The sequence below is a fragment of the Sinocyclocheilus grahami genome, unplaced genomic scaffold (genome assembly GCF_001515645.1).
Source record: "Sinocyclocheilus grahami isolate Dianchi unplaced genomic scaffold, SAMN03320097.WGS_v1.1 scaffold53.1, whole genome shotgun sequence".
In the NCBI taxonomy this organism is placed as follows: domain Eukaryota; kingdom Metazoa; phylum Chordata; class Actinopteri; order Cypriniformes; family Cyprinidae; genus Sinocyclocheilus; species Sinocyclocheilus grahami.
The window spans coordinates 184984-202405 of NW_015505232.1; the positions used below are offsets into that span (position 1 = coordinate 184984).

Here is a 17422-nt window from a genome sequence, read left to right on the forward strand (position 1 = left end):
GCACATCAAATTTGGCTGAGAAATTACTTCCCAAAGATCATTTAAAGTCATTTTTGTGTAAAGCATCATACAGACATTACAAAATGTAGCTTCAGCAAGACATTTAGTTTGATAACATTTATTACATATACTCTTTTGGACCGTGAGGGTGAGTAAATGATGACACAATTGTCATTTATGGGTGGGTGAACTATAAGTTTAATAATTTATTTTATTATTATTACTATGGAAATATGAAATTATTTCTTTAATGAAATGATACTCTAAATAATAAACTAAAACTGCCAGTAGGTGGTGGTAAATGTCTTAAAGATTAAGTCATCGAGTCATTTATTTGTTCATTTGATTCGTTCAAATGGCTGATTCTTTCAGGAGTGAAGTAAATAGGCTTGTTTGAGAGGAGCCAAATCTGTGCAGAACCGATCACTGGTGATCACTGCGAGATGCATGCCGGTTAGAAAAGTGTCCGAGTTACGTCCGACTTGCTCTGATGTCATGCTGACGTGTGCCAAAAAACTCTCGCGACGGCGAGGCGGCTGTGTCGGATTGTGCAGTCGAGCGCAGTTGCCCTCCACCGACTGCGCTGATCAAAAGCATGATGGGAAACGACTGACTGACGACACAGCTTAATGCTCATTGGTTCAGACAACTGTGATGCTGCGTTCTCTTCCAAAATGTTTTATTTTTTTATCTGGTTCCATGTGATTATGTATTTAAATTATGCATGAATATTATTCCCAAACACGATGACAGTGCGATCTCTGTGTGAGATATGTGATTGTTGTAATATTTCTATAAAAATCTAAAATACATGTTTGTATTAAAGTAAAAATGGATGATAAATACACCTTTCGTATGGAATTAAATAGCAAGCACTTTGAGTGTCTTGTTCATCATATTTATTTTCATATAAAAGCAACAGAACTGAAATTATATCATGTTTATTAGCAACACAGCATATAAGTGAGAATAACGCAATATCTGCCTTTGATCTCGTTGGTATCTGTTCCACTTCGAGAGGTCAGAACTGTCTTGACTGCGCTTATTTCACTCCTCCCCTCACTGCAGCCGCCTGCTTTCGCCTACATTTCAGGCGAGGCGAGGCGCATCTCAAACAAGCCTATTGGCCCGCGTCTGAACTATGACGTGAAAATTGGCCCGAAGCCCGGCCCGAGGAGCATAAAAAAGTCAGGGCTCATCGGGCCCGGGCTGAAATGCAGGGCTCTAATAGAACCTATTATTGTCTACACTGGATGCGGCGTGACAAATTCCCGACAGTAAACTGCTGCTGCGTTCTATTTATGACGTACTAACACAAATTTCAAATGATTTTCAATGGTCGCTTTGTCGCGTCCAGTGCAGACAGACTTTAGCTGTTGCGGCACGGCGCGACACAACAACTGTTGCGTCCGGTGTAGACACGGTGTAATAAAGGCAGGAATCTGTGTGTGTCTGTCTGTTTGTTTGCATTTTTATTATGTCAAGAACTGTTCATCCAATAGACTTCACGCGTGGCGGGTGTGTTGCTGCGGACCCAAGGGAGTGCAGTGTTGCATTTTGGTGCAATATGGACACGCGACACGTTCAGAATTAATAAACTTTTAATAAACTACAGAACAGCCGCGGGCAGGGCTTATATGCTCCGAGAACGGACACTGCACTAGTTATATACAAAACACACAGGTCTGTCAAGAGCAATACTTTTAATATAGACAAATTATTATTAAGCTGGGCTACTATACGTTTTTTTATGACTGCCGTATTCGCAAGTATTTTCCAAGCAAATTAAGTGCACGTTTTTATCATGTGTAAAATTACTGATTAACATGACGGATAAAAGCAGCTAGTTTTTTTTACACCAACAATATACTATAGGCGTACTAGTTACAGAAATACTTACTAACTCTACAGAACAGATTTTTCAAACTTGATGTGTTGTTGTGGTAGGCCAGTTTCAAATCGCATATTTGGCAAACTGCCTTTGTCTTGTCCTCACTCAATTTAAAGTGCTCCCACACAGCTGAGGTCTTCTGCATTTTTGTTTTCTCTACCAGATGAAATTAATCATGATGTTCATGACGTTCACTAATGGACGATTCATATTCGAGCGCGAATGAGAACCGTTTCGCGGGGGATGCCAGGTGTTCGAAAAAAGATAAAATCTCAAAATTGAAAATCGAATGCCAACCCACTGAACGAATATTCGAATATTCTGGTCCACCCCTACAAAACAGACAACATTGTGTCTAAAATAACACAATATTAACTTCTTACTTGCTGAACTATTGTATAAGATCAGTATCACATTTGCACTCGTGTGATATTGCACTTAGCCTATTGCTCGTGTGATATTGCTTAACTATATGATGTAAATATGAGACAAAATCTCAAACAGGGGCATTTTTGCCCCATATCTTGAATTTTAGGGACATTCTAACTACGTTCTCTAGGCTCCATCACACAGTGAGTTGTTGCCCTGCCTCATATTTGTCATCAATCAACTGTATGAAATGTCAGATGACCCACATAGGTCTGGGTCGGGGCAAGTGCGTTAAATGCGCTAATAATTTTAACATGTTATTTTTCACCATAATTAACGTTAAATTACCAGCCCTAGTAGAAATATTTCACAAACTAAACTAAACCAAAGCATTGCATTCCATTTCATTTTTTGAAATAAGATTGATAGTAAAAACCTGATTCGGATCAAGCAGGCACATTAAGTGTGAAAACAACATTAGATTCAGTATATTTACTTACGTTCTACAGAGCTACTGTCATCATCTGAGCTGACTTCAGCATACTTGGGCTTGTCATTAGTGGAGCTGCGTCTGCGTTTATTCATTTTCACCCTCTCACACAGTGGTGCACGGGAATCCATCTCTGTCAGCACATGATGAGGAAGTTCCGTTAACACTGAATCCTTGAAGCACCCAACAGAGAGGGCTACTCAAACTCTTCAAATGCATATTCAGACAGTCTGTCAAATCTGTGTACAATGAACTAAAAAAAAACTCACTGGTCATGAAAACAGGGGACTTACCTCCAAATTTTCCATAAGACAACTTGCTCTTGCTTGACTTGCTGCGCGAATTACTGATCAATTTCTGGACCTCATCAATGGAAAGTTTCTTCAGAACAACAACAGGTTTGGCGCCCTTATTGAGGTCCTCCACCAGGTCCAGTTTTTCTAATTTCACAAGTGGCTCGGAAAACAGCTCTCGTCGCATTTCTTGCATCACGTTACCATCTTTGTCCCGTTTCAACTTGGGAATGACGAAGTTCTTTAATGCACTCAGTGAGTTGTTGCCCTGCCTCATATTTGTCATCAATCAACTGTATGAAATGTCAGATGACCCACATAGGTCTGGGTCGGGGCAAGTGCGTTAAATGCGCTAATAATTTTAACACGTTATTTTTCACCATAATTAACGTTAAATTACCAGCCCTAGTAGAAATATTTCGCCAATAGTTTATTAGTAACACAAACTAAACCAAAGCATTGCTTTCCATTTCATTTTTTTAAATAAGATTGATAGTAAAAACCTGATTCGGATCAAGCAGGCACATTAAGTGTGAAAACAACATTAGATTCAGTATATTTACTTACGTTCTACAGAGCTACTGTCATCATCTGAGCTGACTTCAGCATACTTGGGCTTGTCATTAGTGGAGCTGCGTCTGCGTTTATTCATTTTCACCCTCTCACACAGTGGTGCGCGGGAATCCATCTCTGTCAGCACATGATGAGGAAGTTCCGTTAACACTGAATCCTTGAAGCACCCAACAGAGAGGGCTACTCAAACTCTTCAAATGCATATTCAGACAGTCTGTCAAATCTGTGTACAATGAACTAAAAAAAAACTCACTGGTCATGAAAACAGGGGACTTACCTCCAAATTTTCCATAAGACAACTTGCTCTTGCTTGACTTGCTGCGCGAATTACTGATCAATTTCTGGACCTCATCAATGGAAAGTTTCTTCAGAACAACAACAGGTTTGGCGCCCTTATTGAGGTCCTCCACCAGGTCCAGTTTTTCTAATTTCACAAGTGGCTCGGAAAACAGCTCTCGTCGCATTTCTTGCATCACGTTACCATCTTTGTCCCGTTTCAACTTGGGAATGACAAAGTTCTTTAATGCACTTGATTTGCCCCCCAGTAGGTAGTTGGGAAATTCTACTGTTTTACTGTCCGAGGACGGAGGCCTGTGTCCATCGAGTCGGTTCTTGTCTCCACTCCGTTTCTCGTCTTTGTTAGTTTTGTGGACTGACCGTTCAGGTTTTGTTCGGGATTCTGCTCCACTACGAGGTTCCTGCTTCACCCGTGGACTGTCAGGACGGGAGCGCTGCTCAGGAGACCGCTTGTCCCGGGCCTCTGTTGATTCTGTGTGTCGTTTCTTTTCTTGGTCTCGATCCCGATCTTTGTCCCGGACCCTCTCCCGTTCCTTGTCCTGATCTTTTTCTCGTTCCCTGTACCGATCTTTTACCCGCTCCTTGTCCCGATCTTTTACCCGCTCCTTGTCCCGAGTTTTAACACGCTCCTTGTCTCTGTCTTTCTCTCGGTCTTTGTCCCGATCTTTTTCTCGCACCTTGTCCCTATCTTTCTCCCGCAGCTTGTCCCGATCTTTCTCCCGCAGCTTGTCCTGATCTTTCTCCTGCTCCTTGTCCCGCACCTTGTCTCGATCTTTCTCTCGCTCCTTGTCCCGATTTTCCCCTTCTTTTTCCCGTTCCTGGTCCCGATCTACATCCCTGTTGTGCTCTACCCGGCTGGACTTAGATGTGTCTGGTCGTCGGACTTTAGAGCCTTCATTTTCCCGATCTTTTTGCCTCTCCCCTTTGCTCTCTCGAGTCGACTCCGACCGTCCTTCCTGTTTTCTGGGAGTTTCATGACATTTTCCCTCAGGCCTCACTTTGTCAGGTTTACCGTCATGTCTGTGCTTGGAGGGATCCGATTTCTTTTCCGAACTAACTTTGTTGGAGATCTCCCGGCGGTTCTCGTGCTTGTGTTTGGGAGTTTCTGGTCGTCCATCTGAAGCGGTTTTCTGTGGCATAGTCTCCACCCGTTGCTTGATGACTTCTGGACGACCATCTACAGTCTTCTGCACCTCTCCATCTGTCTTTGATTTAAGCCGCAAGACCCCAGTGGATTCAGAACCATCTTATGGTAAGCTATTGCACGATAGTTCATTCTCAGCATCTGAGCCATGCTCTACCGCCGACAACGGTTCAGCTGACTGCTCAGTCTCAGAAGACTTCACTCGAGACAACTTTATTGTTAGCTTTGTGGAGTCTTTAGTGGGTGAGCTGACAATGTCATACAATGCACCTTTACCCCCCTCATCTTTCATTAACTTTTTCTGCTTCTTTTTCCGTTCGGGAGAGTCCAACAGGAGGTCAGGAGCAGCATCTCTTGGGGAGGTGTAGGGTGGAGGAGACTGAAGAATCAAGGGCGGCCGAGATCCAACTGAAATGTAACCAACATAAAATAGAAAAATTACACTTTTGTGTAAATCAGCAATATGGCAACAAAATGAACCAGTTTGTCAGAGTTTGGTTGGTTTAATCTCTGCATCGTTGCACATTCACGTTACCCTCCATATCCATATGTTAAGTCTGACCTTGTGAGTCCAAACACTTTATAAGATGCCACAAGCAAGCTACATAAGGTCATAATATATAGTCACCCTATATAAATAACGGTCCTAACTTTTATCTCCATACAGAAATTACACTTAACCAGATAGTGATTCATCTTTCATGAATTTATCTTTCGTGAATTAAATGTCTGTTGAAATAATATTCTCAAATGAAAAAAGTAGAGGCTTGGACCCAGAAACAGTACTCCTTATATCACATCTTAACAATAGGAGAGTATTAGTTTCTCATAGCTGCTTGTCTCCGAATATATTTCCTTGGGAGAACAACAAGCACACGATACAATACATACATACTATACGTACAAGCATATATGTAAAGGGTGTTTGTTGTGAATATGGCATTATCTCAAACTTACAGAGGTACACAACTGCCAGTAGTAAAGATTGTGGTACTTAAGTTGATGCCACAAACATACCCAAAGTACAATTTGAAAAAGACCAGTGGGGGTGTAAATACGGGCCTAAAAGCATACCACATCTAAAAATGGTATAGGTACAAAAATTGAGATTCAATCTACCTTTCGGAGTTCCTTCACTTCCTGCAGGGGAGCAGACGGAACGTACAGGAAAAGAGGCATTTCTCATAGCGGGGTCACTCTCCTGTGAAAACACAGACAACATGGGTTGAAAAATGTGCTGTTAATACAGATCTAGGCCCAATCGAATTAAGAAAAATAATCTAGAGGCAGAAATATATGTAGGGTTAAAAAAAACTTTTGTTGGCAAGCACTCACATCATTTCCAAGTCTCTGGACGATGCTGATGTACTCATCGTTGGAGCAAAGCCTCGCATTATGGTTGGAGTTACCCGACACTTGACAGGAGACCTTGTTGTCATGGATGTTCCTCATGCCACTAGGAACTATCGGACTGGATACAGATACTGCAACACACAAAAAAAAAACGTATTCACTGACTTATTTTTATTTGGAAAATGACTAATTGACTAATTTTTCACAACAAGAACTTTGCATTAAAAAATGAAATACACGTTTCAGTTTTTGATTTTAACATGGTTTTCAGGTTTTCAGTCATATCATTCAGCAAGGGACATGGATAAAAGAAGATTCACTAAGAACCAACCTTATTAAATCCACTTTTCCTTGAGCCTTGAGGTGTTTTAAGACTACAGATACTGAAAACGGTGACAATCCTCTTGAGGTTCTCTTCAGAGAGGAGAGCAGGGACTCACCTTGCTGGATCTGTTGGTGCTGAGGGTAGCTGTAATGCATGTAGTCTGCGGGGCTCTGTGGCGCATACGGGCTGGGCACTGGGCTGTTCTGCTGGGGCATGTACCTGGTACCAGAGCCCGCCTGAGGTTGAACATATCGGCTGTCGAATAAGAGCAGAACCGGTCAGTATACAGACTGGAAATGGAACCAGGTTCTTCAGCAAATTTTAATTACTTTAATCACACCATATGCCATTCAAATGGTATGCTGTTTGCCACTTACCTATGTAACCCAAATAAAAAGGAAACTGGAACAGTACCTGGGAGGGCTCGAAGTTATAGTGGTTTGCTGGTAGTTTGATGCCGGGCTTCCATGCATTGAATTCTGAGGCATCTTGTACGGTGGTATCATTGGCTGTTGCATTAAACCTTCAAAGCAAAATATAAAGAGTGTCAACAAATTATGATTTAAAATGTTGACTTTGAGTGGCAAATGACATGGCAATTCAAGCTCATATTTTCCATGCTGTCTGACTAGAACTCCCAACTAAATAGATTAGTTTTAACTCAAACACTTACAATATTTGCAAATATACAACACTGTTCAAAAGTTTATGGTCTGTAACATTTTTTTATTAATTAGTTAATTAATTAAAAGTTTTTTCCAGCAAGGATGCATTAAATTGATAAAAACTGACAGTAAAGACTTAAAAATTTATATTTCAAATAAAGTCGTGGCCTAATGGATAGTCACCCGAAGGTCACGGGTTTGAGTCTCAGGTCCGGCAGGGATTGTAGGTGGGGGGAGTGAATATCCAGCACTCTCTCCACCCTCAATACCACAACTGAGGTGAGACCCTTGAGCAAGGCACCGAACCCCCAACTGCTCCCCGGGCGACGCAGCATTGGCTGCCCACTGCTCCGGGTATGTGTGTGTTTCACTACTCACTGCTGTGTGTATGCACTTGGATGGGTTAAATGCAGAGCACAAATTCCAAGCATGGGACACCATACTTTGCCACACGTCCTTTCCTTTCCTTTCTTTTGGACTTTATATTTATTTAGCAGAACAACTGTTTTCAACCGTAATAATAAGAAAAGTTATTTGTGCACCAAATCAGCATATTACAATGATTTCTGAAGGATCATGTGACACTGAAGACTGGACTAAAGGCAACTGATAATTCAGCTTTGCCATAACAGGAAAAAAATAACTTTTTAATATATATCAAATATTATTTCATAATATTACCATTTTTACTATGTGTTTTAGCATAAGAGACTTTATTCAGAAAAAAAATTATTGCTGATCCCCAACTTTTGAACAGTAGTGCAAGCCCATAGTCAAAATGTAAAAAGATTACATTACGGCAGTTTCAAAGGCATTTGGATTTCATACAGCTAAAATTATAATTAAAGTTACCACTAATTAACACTACAGTCTGGAAGCTACAAAAAATGGGATTTCTAATTCAGGAAGCTTAAACAGAGATCACAGAATAAAAGCATGCCCAGACTAAACAGCTTTATTTCTGCAGTTTCTCCTTACCGCCCTGAACCCCGTATCGGGTGGGCGTACTTTTCTCCCTGAAGACATTGGGGTTCCTGGACAGCACCGTCTGTAGCAGTAGAGGCACATCTCCTTCTGGGTCATCACTGCCCAAGTTGTCCTTCAGCTCTCTGCATGTAAAACCACAAAGACTGAATGAGACGCACAGATATTTCACATATCATGTAAAATAACCACATTTGGTGAGGATGCACTGAAGGAAGAAGGCCGAGGTGAGATACCCACATGTGCTCGGTGGACACCTGGTTGAGGCTGTGGGCCAGCTGGGACACAAGAGTGTCATCCCGCCGGGACAGCAGACAGCTGACCTCCTCAGCGATCCTCCCATTATATAGCAGGCTCTTAGTGGTGGTGGCAGGTAGAGGGGAAGGGAGAGGCAGCTGATTTAACACTGAGAAATAAATACACAAAAAATGAGTTATTCCTTATCACAACAGGAGGCATGAAATATTTCACTCATTTCTTCGAGACTTCCCGTTTCGATCCAGTCACAAAGAAAATGATTGCCCGTACAAATCAAGTCCAAGTCCTATCGATTTAAAAGGTATGAACAAACATTTAATCAACATCTTCGATAGCCAAACAAAAAAAAGCATTCATCAGTATATATCGTCTGGATGAATATTTACACTGATTTTGAAGGTACACCAACTCATTTTAACACCCAAAGAGAAATCAACAGCACTTTCGATAAATGTGTTTATCTGTGTATGACAAAAAGACACTTTATCATGCATAAGGGAGGTCTCCCTCTTATGGTGGCCACTATGTTCAAGTCAAATGATGAGCAGAAGATTACTAACTCTTGATGGCACTCCTACTATCTGATAATGATCAATTTTAAATTTACTTTACATTTCCAAATGTGTTTAAGAGATACAATGTGCATAAATAATTTGTTAAGGGAGGTTTGTTATACAAGTTCAGGTAGCAAGCGTTTGTGCAACTTACGGTCAGTGAGGCTTGCGATCCCAGCGAGAGTGGTGATAGGAACATGAGGCATATCCCCATTCATGCTGAAGAAGGGCAGGGAGCTCGCGTGGATGCACAGGTCGCTCAGTGTCGCTGCTCACTGATCCACCTTTACATCTTTCGCTGCAAGAGGAAGAAGAGGACAGGATGACATTATCATCAGGTTCAGTATTATGATGAGAACTTTATTTTCTGACATATGCATAAAATAGCACCATATTGCAATTAAAATACTTTTAGGAACACAAGTGCTATGATGCTAGGAAACCAGAGAACAGTACAAATCAAGTTATTACAGTTCTGATGACACTAGTTTTCATTTACTTCATCTTGTCAGTTTAGTTTAATATTTCATAAAGAGGTTTTTATTGTGTTTGCATTGACTAAAATGACAAGATTTAGTTTCATTTTTATTTTGTATACTACCATTCAAAAAAAATCCTTTATACTTTTATTCAACAAGGATGCATTAATTTGATCAAAAGTGGCAATCTTACAAAAGATTTATATTTTAAATGCTGTCCTTTTGAACTTTCCATTCATCAAAGAATCCTGAAAAAAAGGTTTCCACAAATATACTAAGCAATACAAATCTTTTCAACATTGATAATAATAAGAAATGTTTCTTGAGCAGCAAATCAACATATTAGAATGATTTCTGAAGGATCATGTGACACTGAAGACTGGAGTAATGATGCTGAAAATTCAGCTTTGCCATCACAGGAATAATTTTTTTAATATATTAATATATAAAAGTCATTTTAAACTGTAATAATATTTAATAATATTACTGTTTGTGCTATATTATTGACCAAATATATGCAGCCTTTGTACATATAAGACTGCTTTTAAAACATCTTACCAACCACAGACTTTCGAATCGAAAAAAGCCTATATTTTTTCACAACTAGTTTTGCCTCCATAATAGAGATGATAACTTTGCAAACACCAGGTTTTCCTTATAACATTACTACTAGATTCAAAATAACCCAGTGTTTTAATAAACATGACACTGATTGCTAGCACTGACATCTGGAAATCTGGAATGTAAAACATAGAAACACCAAAGAAGGTAACTATCTATAAAAGAAAACAAATGGAGCCATATACATAAAAGCCAAAACCTTAATTTTAAACTTACCATATGCATTATGCACAGAACAAAAGAGGCACCAAGCAAGGCCAAAACTACATGCGCATCTGCTCATCAAATGGGCTTTATTTTGTAGTTGCCCCTCCCCCCATGCTTCTAAAACTGCCTGCACTCCTCTAGGAGGGTTTCCCATCAGGCAGTGGGACAGGCTGCAGGAGACACGGTCCTGTTGAAACAGGAAGGTCTTCCCCAGACGGTTGCAACACATTTGGAAAAACCTAGAGTTTGGCTTCAGCTGCATTCAGCTGCTCAAGAGCCAATCGTTTCCTCTAGCAAACCACCAGAGTCTCAGTGAGACTCCAACATCAATTCCAAAACATAAAAGATGAGCAGCTGCCTGTGGATGCCCCACGTTTCACTGCTACGAGAGCAACTGGAAGCAGTGGAATGGAGGAAACATTCAGAAAACACAACTAAAAAGAAAAAATTACTTGAGATGAATTGTATTTTCTTTTTATGGTAATGGCCTATGTAAACAAGAACAGAAATTGACCAATATTGTTATTGTTTTTTTTTTTTAAAACCATTACTGATTATTTTTTAATTGTTTAAAAAGCAATATTCAGGGCTATTTTATTATTATTAATATTACTATTATTAATAGAAACAATGTTTTAGACATATACATTGCAAACATTTTATTATTAACAAAATAATGATTATTATTATAATTAACAATATTAATAACAATTATCAATTAATATCATTTAGTAATACACTCAGTCATTTTTATATTATGCACATTACATTTTTTATTAATAGTAATAGTAGTATTATGCAATATGCAATTGTAATTATTATTATTATGCACAAAAAAAAAGAATGAATATTGTTATTTACATTTAGAGACTGATTTGGAGAATACACACTTCTAGTTAATTTTTTGAATGGACCTTTAGCATTCAAGAACATCAAGTACAATTTTATATAAACAGTACGACTAAGAATTTGCAGAATAATCCACTAATTCTACAGGTGGTTCTGGCAGGCGGTAATCTATAATTGATGGACACAATAACATAATATTTAGGCCATAATTACACAACAATAAAAAAGGACTATACATTGTGCAACACAATTATAGATGTGCATGAGTAGACAGAGCTTTCATCCACACAGTCTTTGGACTACACATATAAACCAGTATAGCTCAAACTTGATTGATATTCCCAAACAAACAGATCCTGACCAGTTCTCTCTCTCTCCATTTCAATATCTATCTATCTATCTATCTAGCTTGGGTGACTCATCATGGTGCCTTATTGACTGACTAGACAACAGTGTAATATTGAAACAAAACCAGGAAAAGTGCTACTGTGAATACAGCTACTTGTTATTACACAAACATTTATCCAAGTAAAAATGAAAGACAACAGGAACAAATGTACTGCAAAAGCATCAAATTATGTTGAACTGGCAAGTCATTTAAAGTTCATCCCAGGACAAGCTTCATCATGTCTGTTAATTTATTGAAGGTAAATATATAAATATAGGTCTCCTATGTGAAATCTCACTCCCAGATTACAGCCACAGCTCAATGTTTCTGCAGCACCAGCTGCTCCAGTAAAACACCACAGCAATTTAAACCAACAAATCTGACAGTCTTGTCACAAACGTGAGCGATTTCAACTGTAATCCCTTCTCGGAATCTACTGTTATGAAGCCTGAATCTTGTCAACTAACACAGAACTTTAAATTTACTTTTGGTTTTTGATTTGTGCACGTTTTGGATATCAACTGCTAAAGCTAACTGACTCCTAGCAGCATTTCATTCATTCATTCAATCTTAGCAGTCATAAGGACTCTTTCAAACTCAAACTGCTTTTTTTTTTTTAAATAAAGCCTCAATTTTGTTTTCAAATATATAAAACACAATTATTTTCTATAACAATAACTGTTTAGATATTGAGTTATTGAAGGTTTTGGTTTATAAAAGACTTATCATTTTATTCTGTTCTTTAGAAACACATGAGCATTATAAATGTTTACAATATTTGTGCATGATATTACTAATCTCACTATGGCTTCAATCATTTCATATATGCTTTAACAAACCTTAATATTCAAAGATAATTAACGGTAAACAAGCACCAAATCTAATTTCATATTCGCCTTAGTAAATGAAAATTATACTGAGCAGCAGGTAAAACCCTTATGAATAATAGTTATGCATTTTTGGATGCCAGCATTATTCAGTACAAGAGTGTATTGTTTGCTCTTTATTTTGACAGATTCTCAAAGGTTTGCTATAATTAGATATTGTGGATCTCATTAATAAAACTATTCTGATGTCTAGTAAATTCAGCTTTAGGAAGGGAGTATTGTTTATTCTGATGAATAGTTAATCAGGTTTACTATCTAATCTAGATGGTTATGATATTGTTTACTGAGCTAAATGGTAAATAAGAGGAGTTTGAGTTTATTCTCACAAACGGCTAGTGAGAACTGCTTAAAATGACCATTGTTTATACTCTAATGGCTATTAAGTTTTGTTCGAATATGAGAGTATTGTTCATTCTGATTTCTAGCTCATATGGGTTGTTCTGATATGATTTTGTGTACTCTGACAGATGCTGGAAACGGTTTTACTCTAAAATCACAGCATTGTTTACTCTGATGGAAGGTGAATGAGGTTTACTATGATAGGACAGTATTGTTTACTCTGGTCTGCGGAGCTGCAGGCCTGTATGACTCTTATCTCCGGGCTTCAGGTTCAGCTGCACACCTGCATCTCCAGATGAACCCCCCCGGACCGGCTGAGTCCGTTTAAACGGCCCGTTTTGGCCTTTCGTTCGCGAACCATCCGAACCGCGGATTCGCCTGCGGGCCCGCACCGAGCTAACGCGTATGCTAACGCGAAGCGAGGGCTGCACAACACCGATAACCTTTCAGAAAGTCCGAAGCAGTCCCACCCCGAGAACGGGCTACTGTGCTTTCCCGCTCGGAACCAGCGAAACGGGCCCGGCGCATTTACCTGAGGCTCTGTTGTTGAAAGGTGAAGGTGGGGGGTTCGGGCTCGCTGTGTCCCTCTCACAACAATAATCCGGGTCGCACCGCTTCCTCTCACTGCGAACATGAAGACGGACTGGAGGCGGTCATTCCTCTCGTAGGCGTCCGCGGAAGCTCGCACTTTACTCCGGACGATGGCAGAAAACGATTCGGTGCCGAAAGGTTCCTGGGCGCTCATAAAAGAATCCACACAGACTCCCTCTCTCTCTCGCAGAACAAAATGCCGACCGGAAGCACTGCTGCAGGAATGACTCCCTCCACCGGCGCCGAACCAACCAGCAGCGACCCGCCGACTTCCGCTGCCTGCTCTCCTCCCCTTCCCGCCTTCTTCCATCCGCCGCTTCCCATCCTCTCCTCTATCATTCTCCCTCCTCTCTTCTTTTCTCCTCATTCACGCGTTTGCTTTCTAGTATTCATTAAATGTGTATAAATACCGTGAAGGCTTATTAGAAAATTAAAACCATTGTTTTTGAACGCAGTCAGTTTTGGGGTTTTGTGATCTTTTGCTTTCATAATAATCAGACCAGCGGAAAGAAAACATCCAAAATACACTTAAAAGTGTTTAATTGATTACATTCGATTTGTTTGCGTCTGTAGATTTCGATTACAATACAATAAATACAATACCTTTTTTCATGCAATTTGCATTTTTCATGCATTATCAGTTTGTTCACATATCACTCTCCTGATTTATATAAACATAATTTGATTATTTTTTAAATTAAAAATTAACCTGGGCGTAAGTACATTTTTGCAAAATTGTGCAAAATTGAATTTATTAATGTACTGTACTGCAGTTGTTCGACTGGGGATGTATGGTGATAACTAGTCATTTTTTTAACCCTATGCACCTGTGGTGTCTTGCGTTGGCTTTTAAAGTTACTATCAAAAAATTGGTTGACTTAAAATAATTGATTAAAATAATAATGTTTTTTTTTTATTAACAATAATATTGAACCAATGTTTTTGTTCATATACTATACGCATCTGGGTGTCAGCTCAACTGCGCTCTCTCACGGTACTACACTAAAAATGCCGTTATGTTAGTAGTAGGGGATAGTTGTCACACTTCTTAAACCAGTAAATGTGACTTCTGTAACTTCGGTATAGGCACATACTTTAAGTTCTTAACTATTAAACATTTGCACCCGGAAAAACGATGCATTTCATTGAACACCTACTGACCTTTTGTGACAACATACCCCGACGTCAAGACATACTGTCATACCGAATGGGACAAACTGTCAATATGGAACCTGCAACTAAATAACATTTACATGCTTTGTGGCACAATAAAACAGTAAAACGATTTTTGAACAGCAAAACTGTAAAAAAAAAAAAAAAAAGAAATGCACAAAAAATGGAAAGCCACTGGCCAACAATTAGGATAAATGTATGCATTTATATTGGATTTTCAATCTTGAGGACAGAATCCTCAATATATTCTTATAAAGCTGGGTTTTGAAATAGATACAGAAAACAAGCATTTGTGTAATTGGACATTTAACTCAAATATGTGCATTAACTTTGTTTGAGTGTAGTGCTTTTGTTTGCCTGAAGAAAATCATCGGCCACTAGATGGGAGCATAAGTCCACTTAGAATGATCCACCAGGTAAGAAATGTATCCTCAATATATTCTTATAAAGCTGGGTTTTGAAATAGATACAGAAAACAAGCATTTGTGTAATTGGACATTTAACTCAAATATGTACATTAACTTTGTTTGAGTGTAGTGCTTTTGTTTGCCTGAAGAAAATCATCGGCCACTAGATGGGAGCATAAGTCCACTTAGAATGATCCACCAGGTAAGAAATGTATTTTTTTTTTAATGGTGTGAATTATAGGTATAGGCATATGTTTACGTAGGTATAAGTATACGTTTGTCTTGGCCTTTGTAATAAATATATTTAAATATATTAATTATATCCCTCATTATATTTATTAGGCTAATTCTCCAATCTCATAGCAGAGTTTGTTGAAAACTACTCATCTATCATCAGCAAAACAAAAATTTCCATGCAATGCATCGCCACTCTCCATTTTATTCAAAACTATATTTAACACACAACATCCGTATGCTCTTTATTCTATAGTTCTAATCACCCATTTTGCTTTTTATGGACTTGACAGGAAATATACAGCAACATTGAAAAAAAACTAAGCATTTAAAAAAAAAAAAGTCAAACAAATATAAGATCACAGTTTCCAGCTGAGTACATGTGAGTCCAACCTGTTGTCTATAGCATGGTTTCAAAAGATTTACAGTTTTCAGAATGAACTCAGTTCTGTATGTCATTGCAACCATAGGACTGTAAATGTTCAGTCCATTTTCCTACAATTAATAATCAGTAGCAGCTACATATTATTTCTATTTATCGTTAATATTAGCAAATGGCAATAAAAAGGGTCAGTGGATGAATGAACTACAGCAGAATAAAAAAATCTCATAAACGCATAAGTATGTGTGTGTTCAGTTAGGATTAGTTGTGCGGAGCTGCTGAGAAAACTCAAATATCTGCTGTAATAGCTGCTGAAACACTCAGTCTTCTCATACATAAAGATCTGTAAAGCAGCTGTCAAAGCTAAACATAATTTTCTCTTGATATTTACAGTTTGACATATTTTATACTCCATTTTTAGATGATCACTTTATACACGGAGCCCATCTTGGAATCCTGCCCATGTCATACTCAACTTGTTCATTAAACAAAGTGTAATGCACTTCTGTCTGTTCATCAGATGAATAATTTACTGACATTCATTTCTGCTTAAAAATCAGTTCTGTGTACAATGACCCTGTTCATTTTGACACTCTTAAGGTTTAAATCTTGCTGCTTGTATTATAGCGCATGTAACAAATGCTGGTCACCAACATACCAATGCCCTCCACATAGATTCACATTTCAGCTAATTATTAAAATAATGAAAAAGCAATACAAAAAATTATTATATATTTTTGTCAAAGTAAAACTCTCCTGCCAAATCAATTTAACAATAGGTATGACCTGCAGACAGGAGACAAAAGCACAAGAACCAAATTACAGTAAAAGGTCAAAAGAAGTTTGAAAATGAAATATTCAAAAGCAAAACTAAATATATACATATACAATGCCCCCTAAAATATTTGGACACTTAATCAACACTTAAAAAACCTATGAATTTTATTGCATAGATGGCTAAATATCAAACCAAGCAGCAACTTGGGGCTTTTCTCAAAACTGACTTCACTTTTTAGTCATTTTTGTGAATGCATGAAGTTAAGTGTAGTTCATATCCATAATTATGAACATTATTCCAAGTTTGACAACCAGAAAGTGTCCAAATGCTTAAATACCATGCTTATACTATATTTCTTTGAAATAAATGCCATTTAGTTTGATATTTTCTCATTAAAAGCAATGAACTTATATTTTTAAGTGCATCTTAAGTGTTCATATATTTTTAGGGCCACTGTACATATACAAACGCAAACACACAAAAAATCCTTGGTTGGGGGTTGATTATGCATCCTCTACATCTTGGTCTCACTGTCTGGCGGTTTCTCATTCTCATATTCGTTCTCCTGAGGGATCATCTGATAAGGTTTCTTCACTTCATTCTCCTCCAGCACTGAGCTCCCCAACTCCACATCGGCGTTCTGAAGCTCATCTTTGGACAGGAACTCTATGATTCCAGCTCCTATAGAATCTCCCAGGACGTTAGTTGTTGTGCGAAGTCGATCACTGTAAGTGCAAAAGAAAAGGGAATAAAAGAGGAAATGAAGAATCGATTTATTGCGATCAGCGATACTTGTTTATCGTAAAAAAAAAAAAGTTTCCTACTTTCATCTCAGTTTTCATCCTAGTTTAAAAAGAGGCTCTTTTAGCCGTGTAACTTGTGGGGATCTAT

The 17422-nt window shown here is 38.5% G+C and overlaps 1 protein-coding gene across 1 annotated transcript in view; it reads right to left on the reverse strand.

Moving 5' to 3' along the window:
* The window catches only part of LOC107583412 (nipped-B-like protein B), a 36015-nt gene extending 22251 nt beyond the window's left edge, over nucleotides 1–13764 (reverse strand). The window contains 12 exon segments of the mRNA XM_016269614.1: nucleotides 2761–2883; nucleotides 3044–3311; nucleotides 3618–3733; nucleotides 3894–5465; nucleotides 6177–6258; nucleotides 6393–6541; nucleotides 6851–6990; nucleotides 7150–7258; nucleotides 8379–8509; nucleotides 8625–8790; nucleotides 9351–9494; nucleotides 13499–13764. Coding sequence (XP_016125100.1) covers nucleotides 2761–2883; nucleotides 3044–3311; nucleotides 3618–3733; nucleotides 3894–5465; nucleotides 6177–6258; nucleotides 6393–6541; nucleotides 6851–6990; nucleotides 7150–7258; nucleotides 8379–8509; nucleotides 8625–8790; nucleotides 9351–9414 — 2920 coding nt within the window. The 5' untranslated portion in view covers nucleotides 9415–9494; nucleotides 13499–13764.
* Between the last annotated feature and the right edge of the window lie 3658 nt (nucleotides 13765–17422).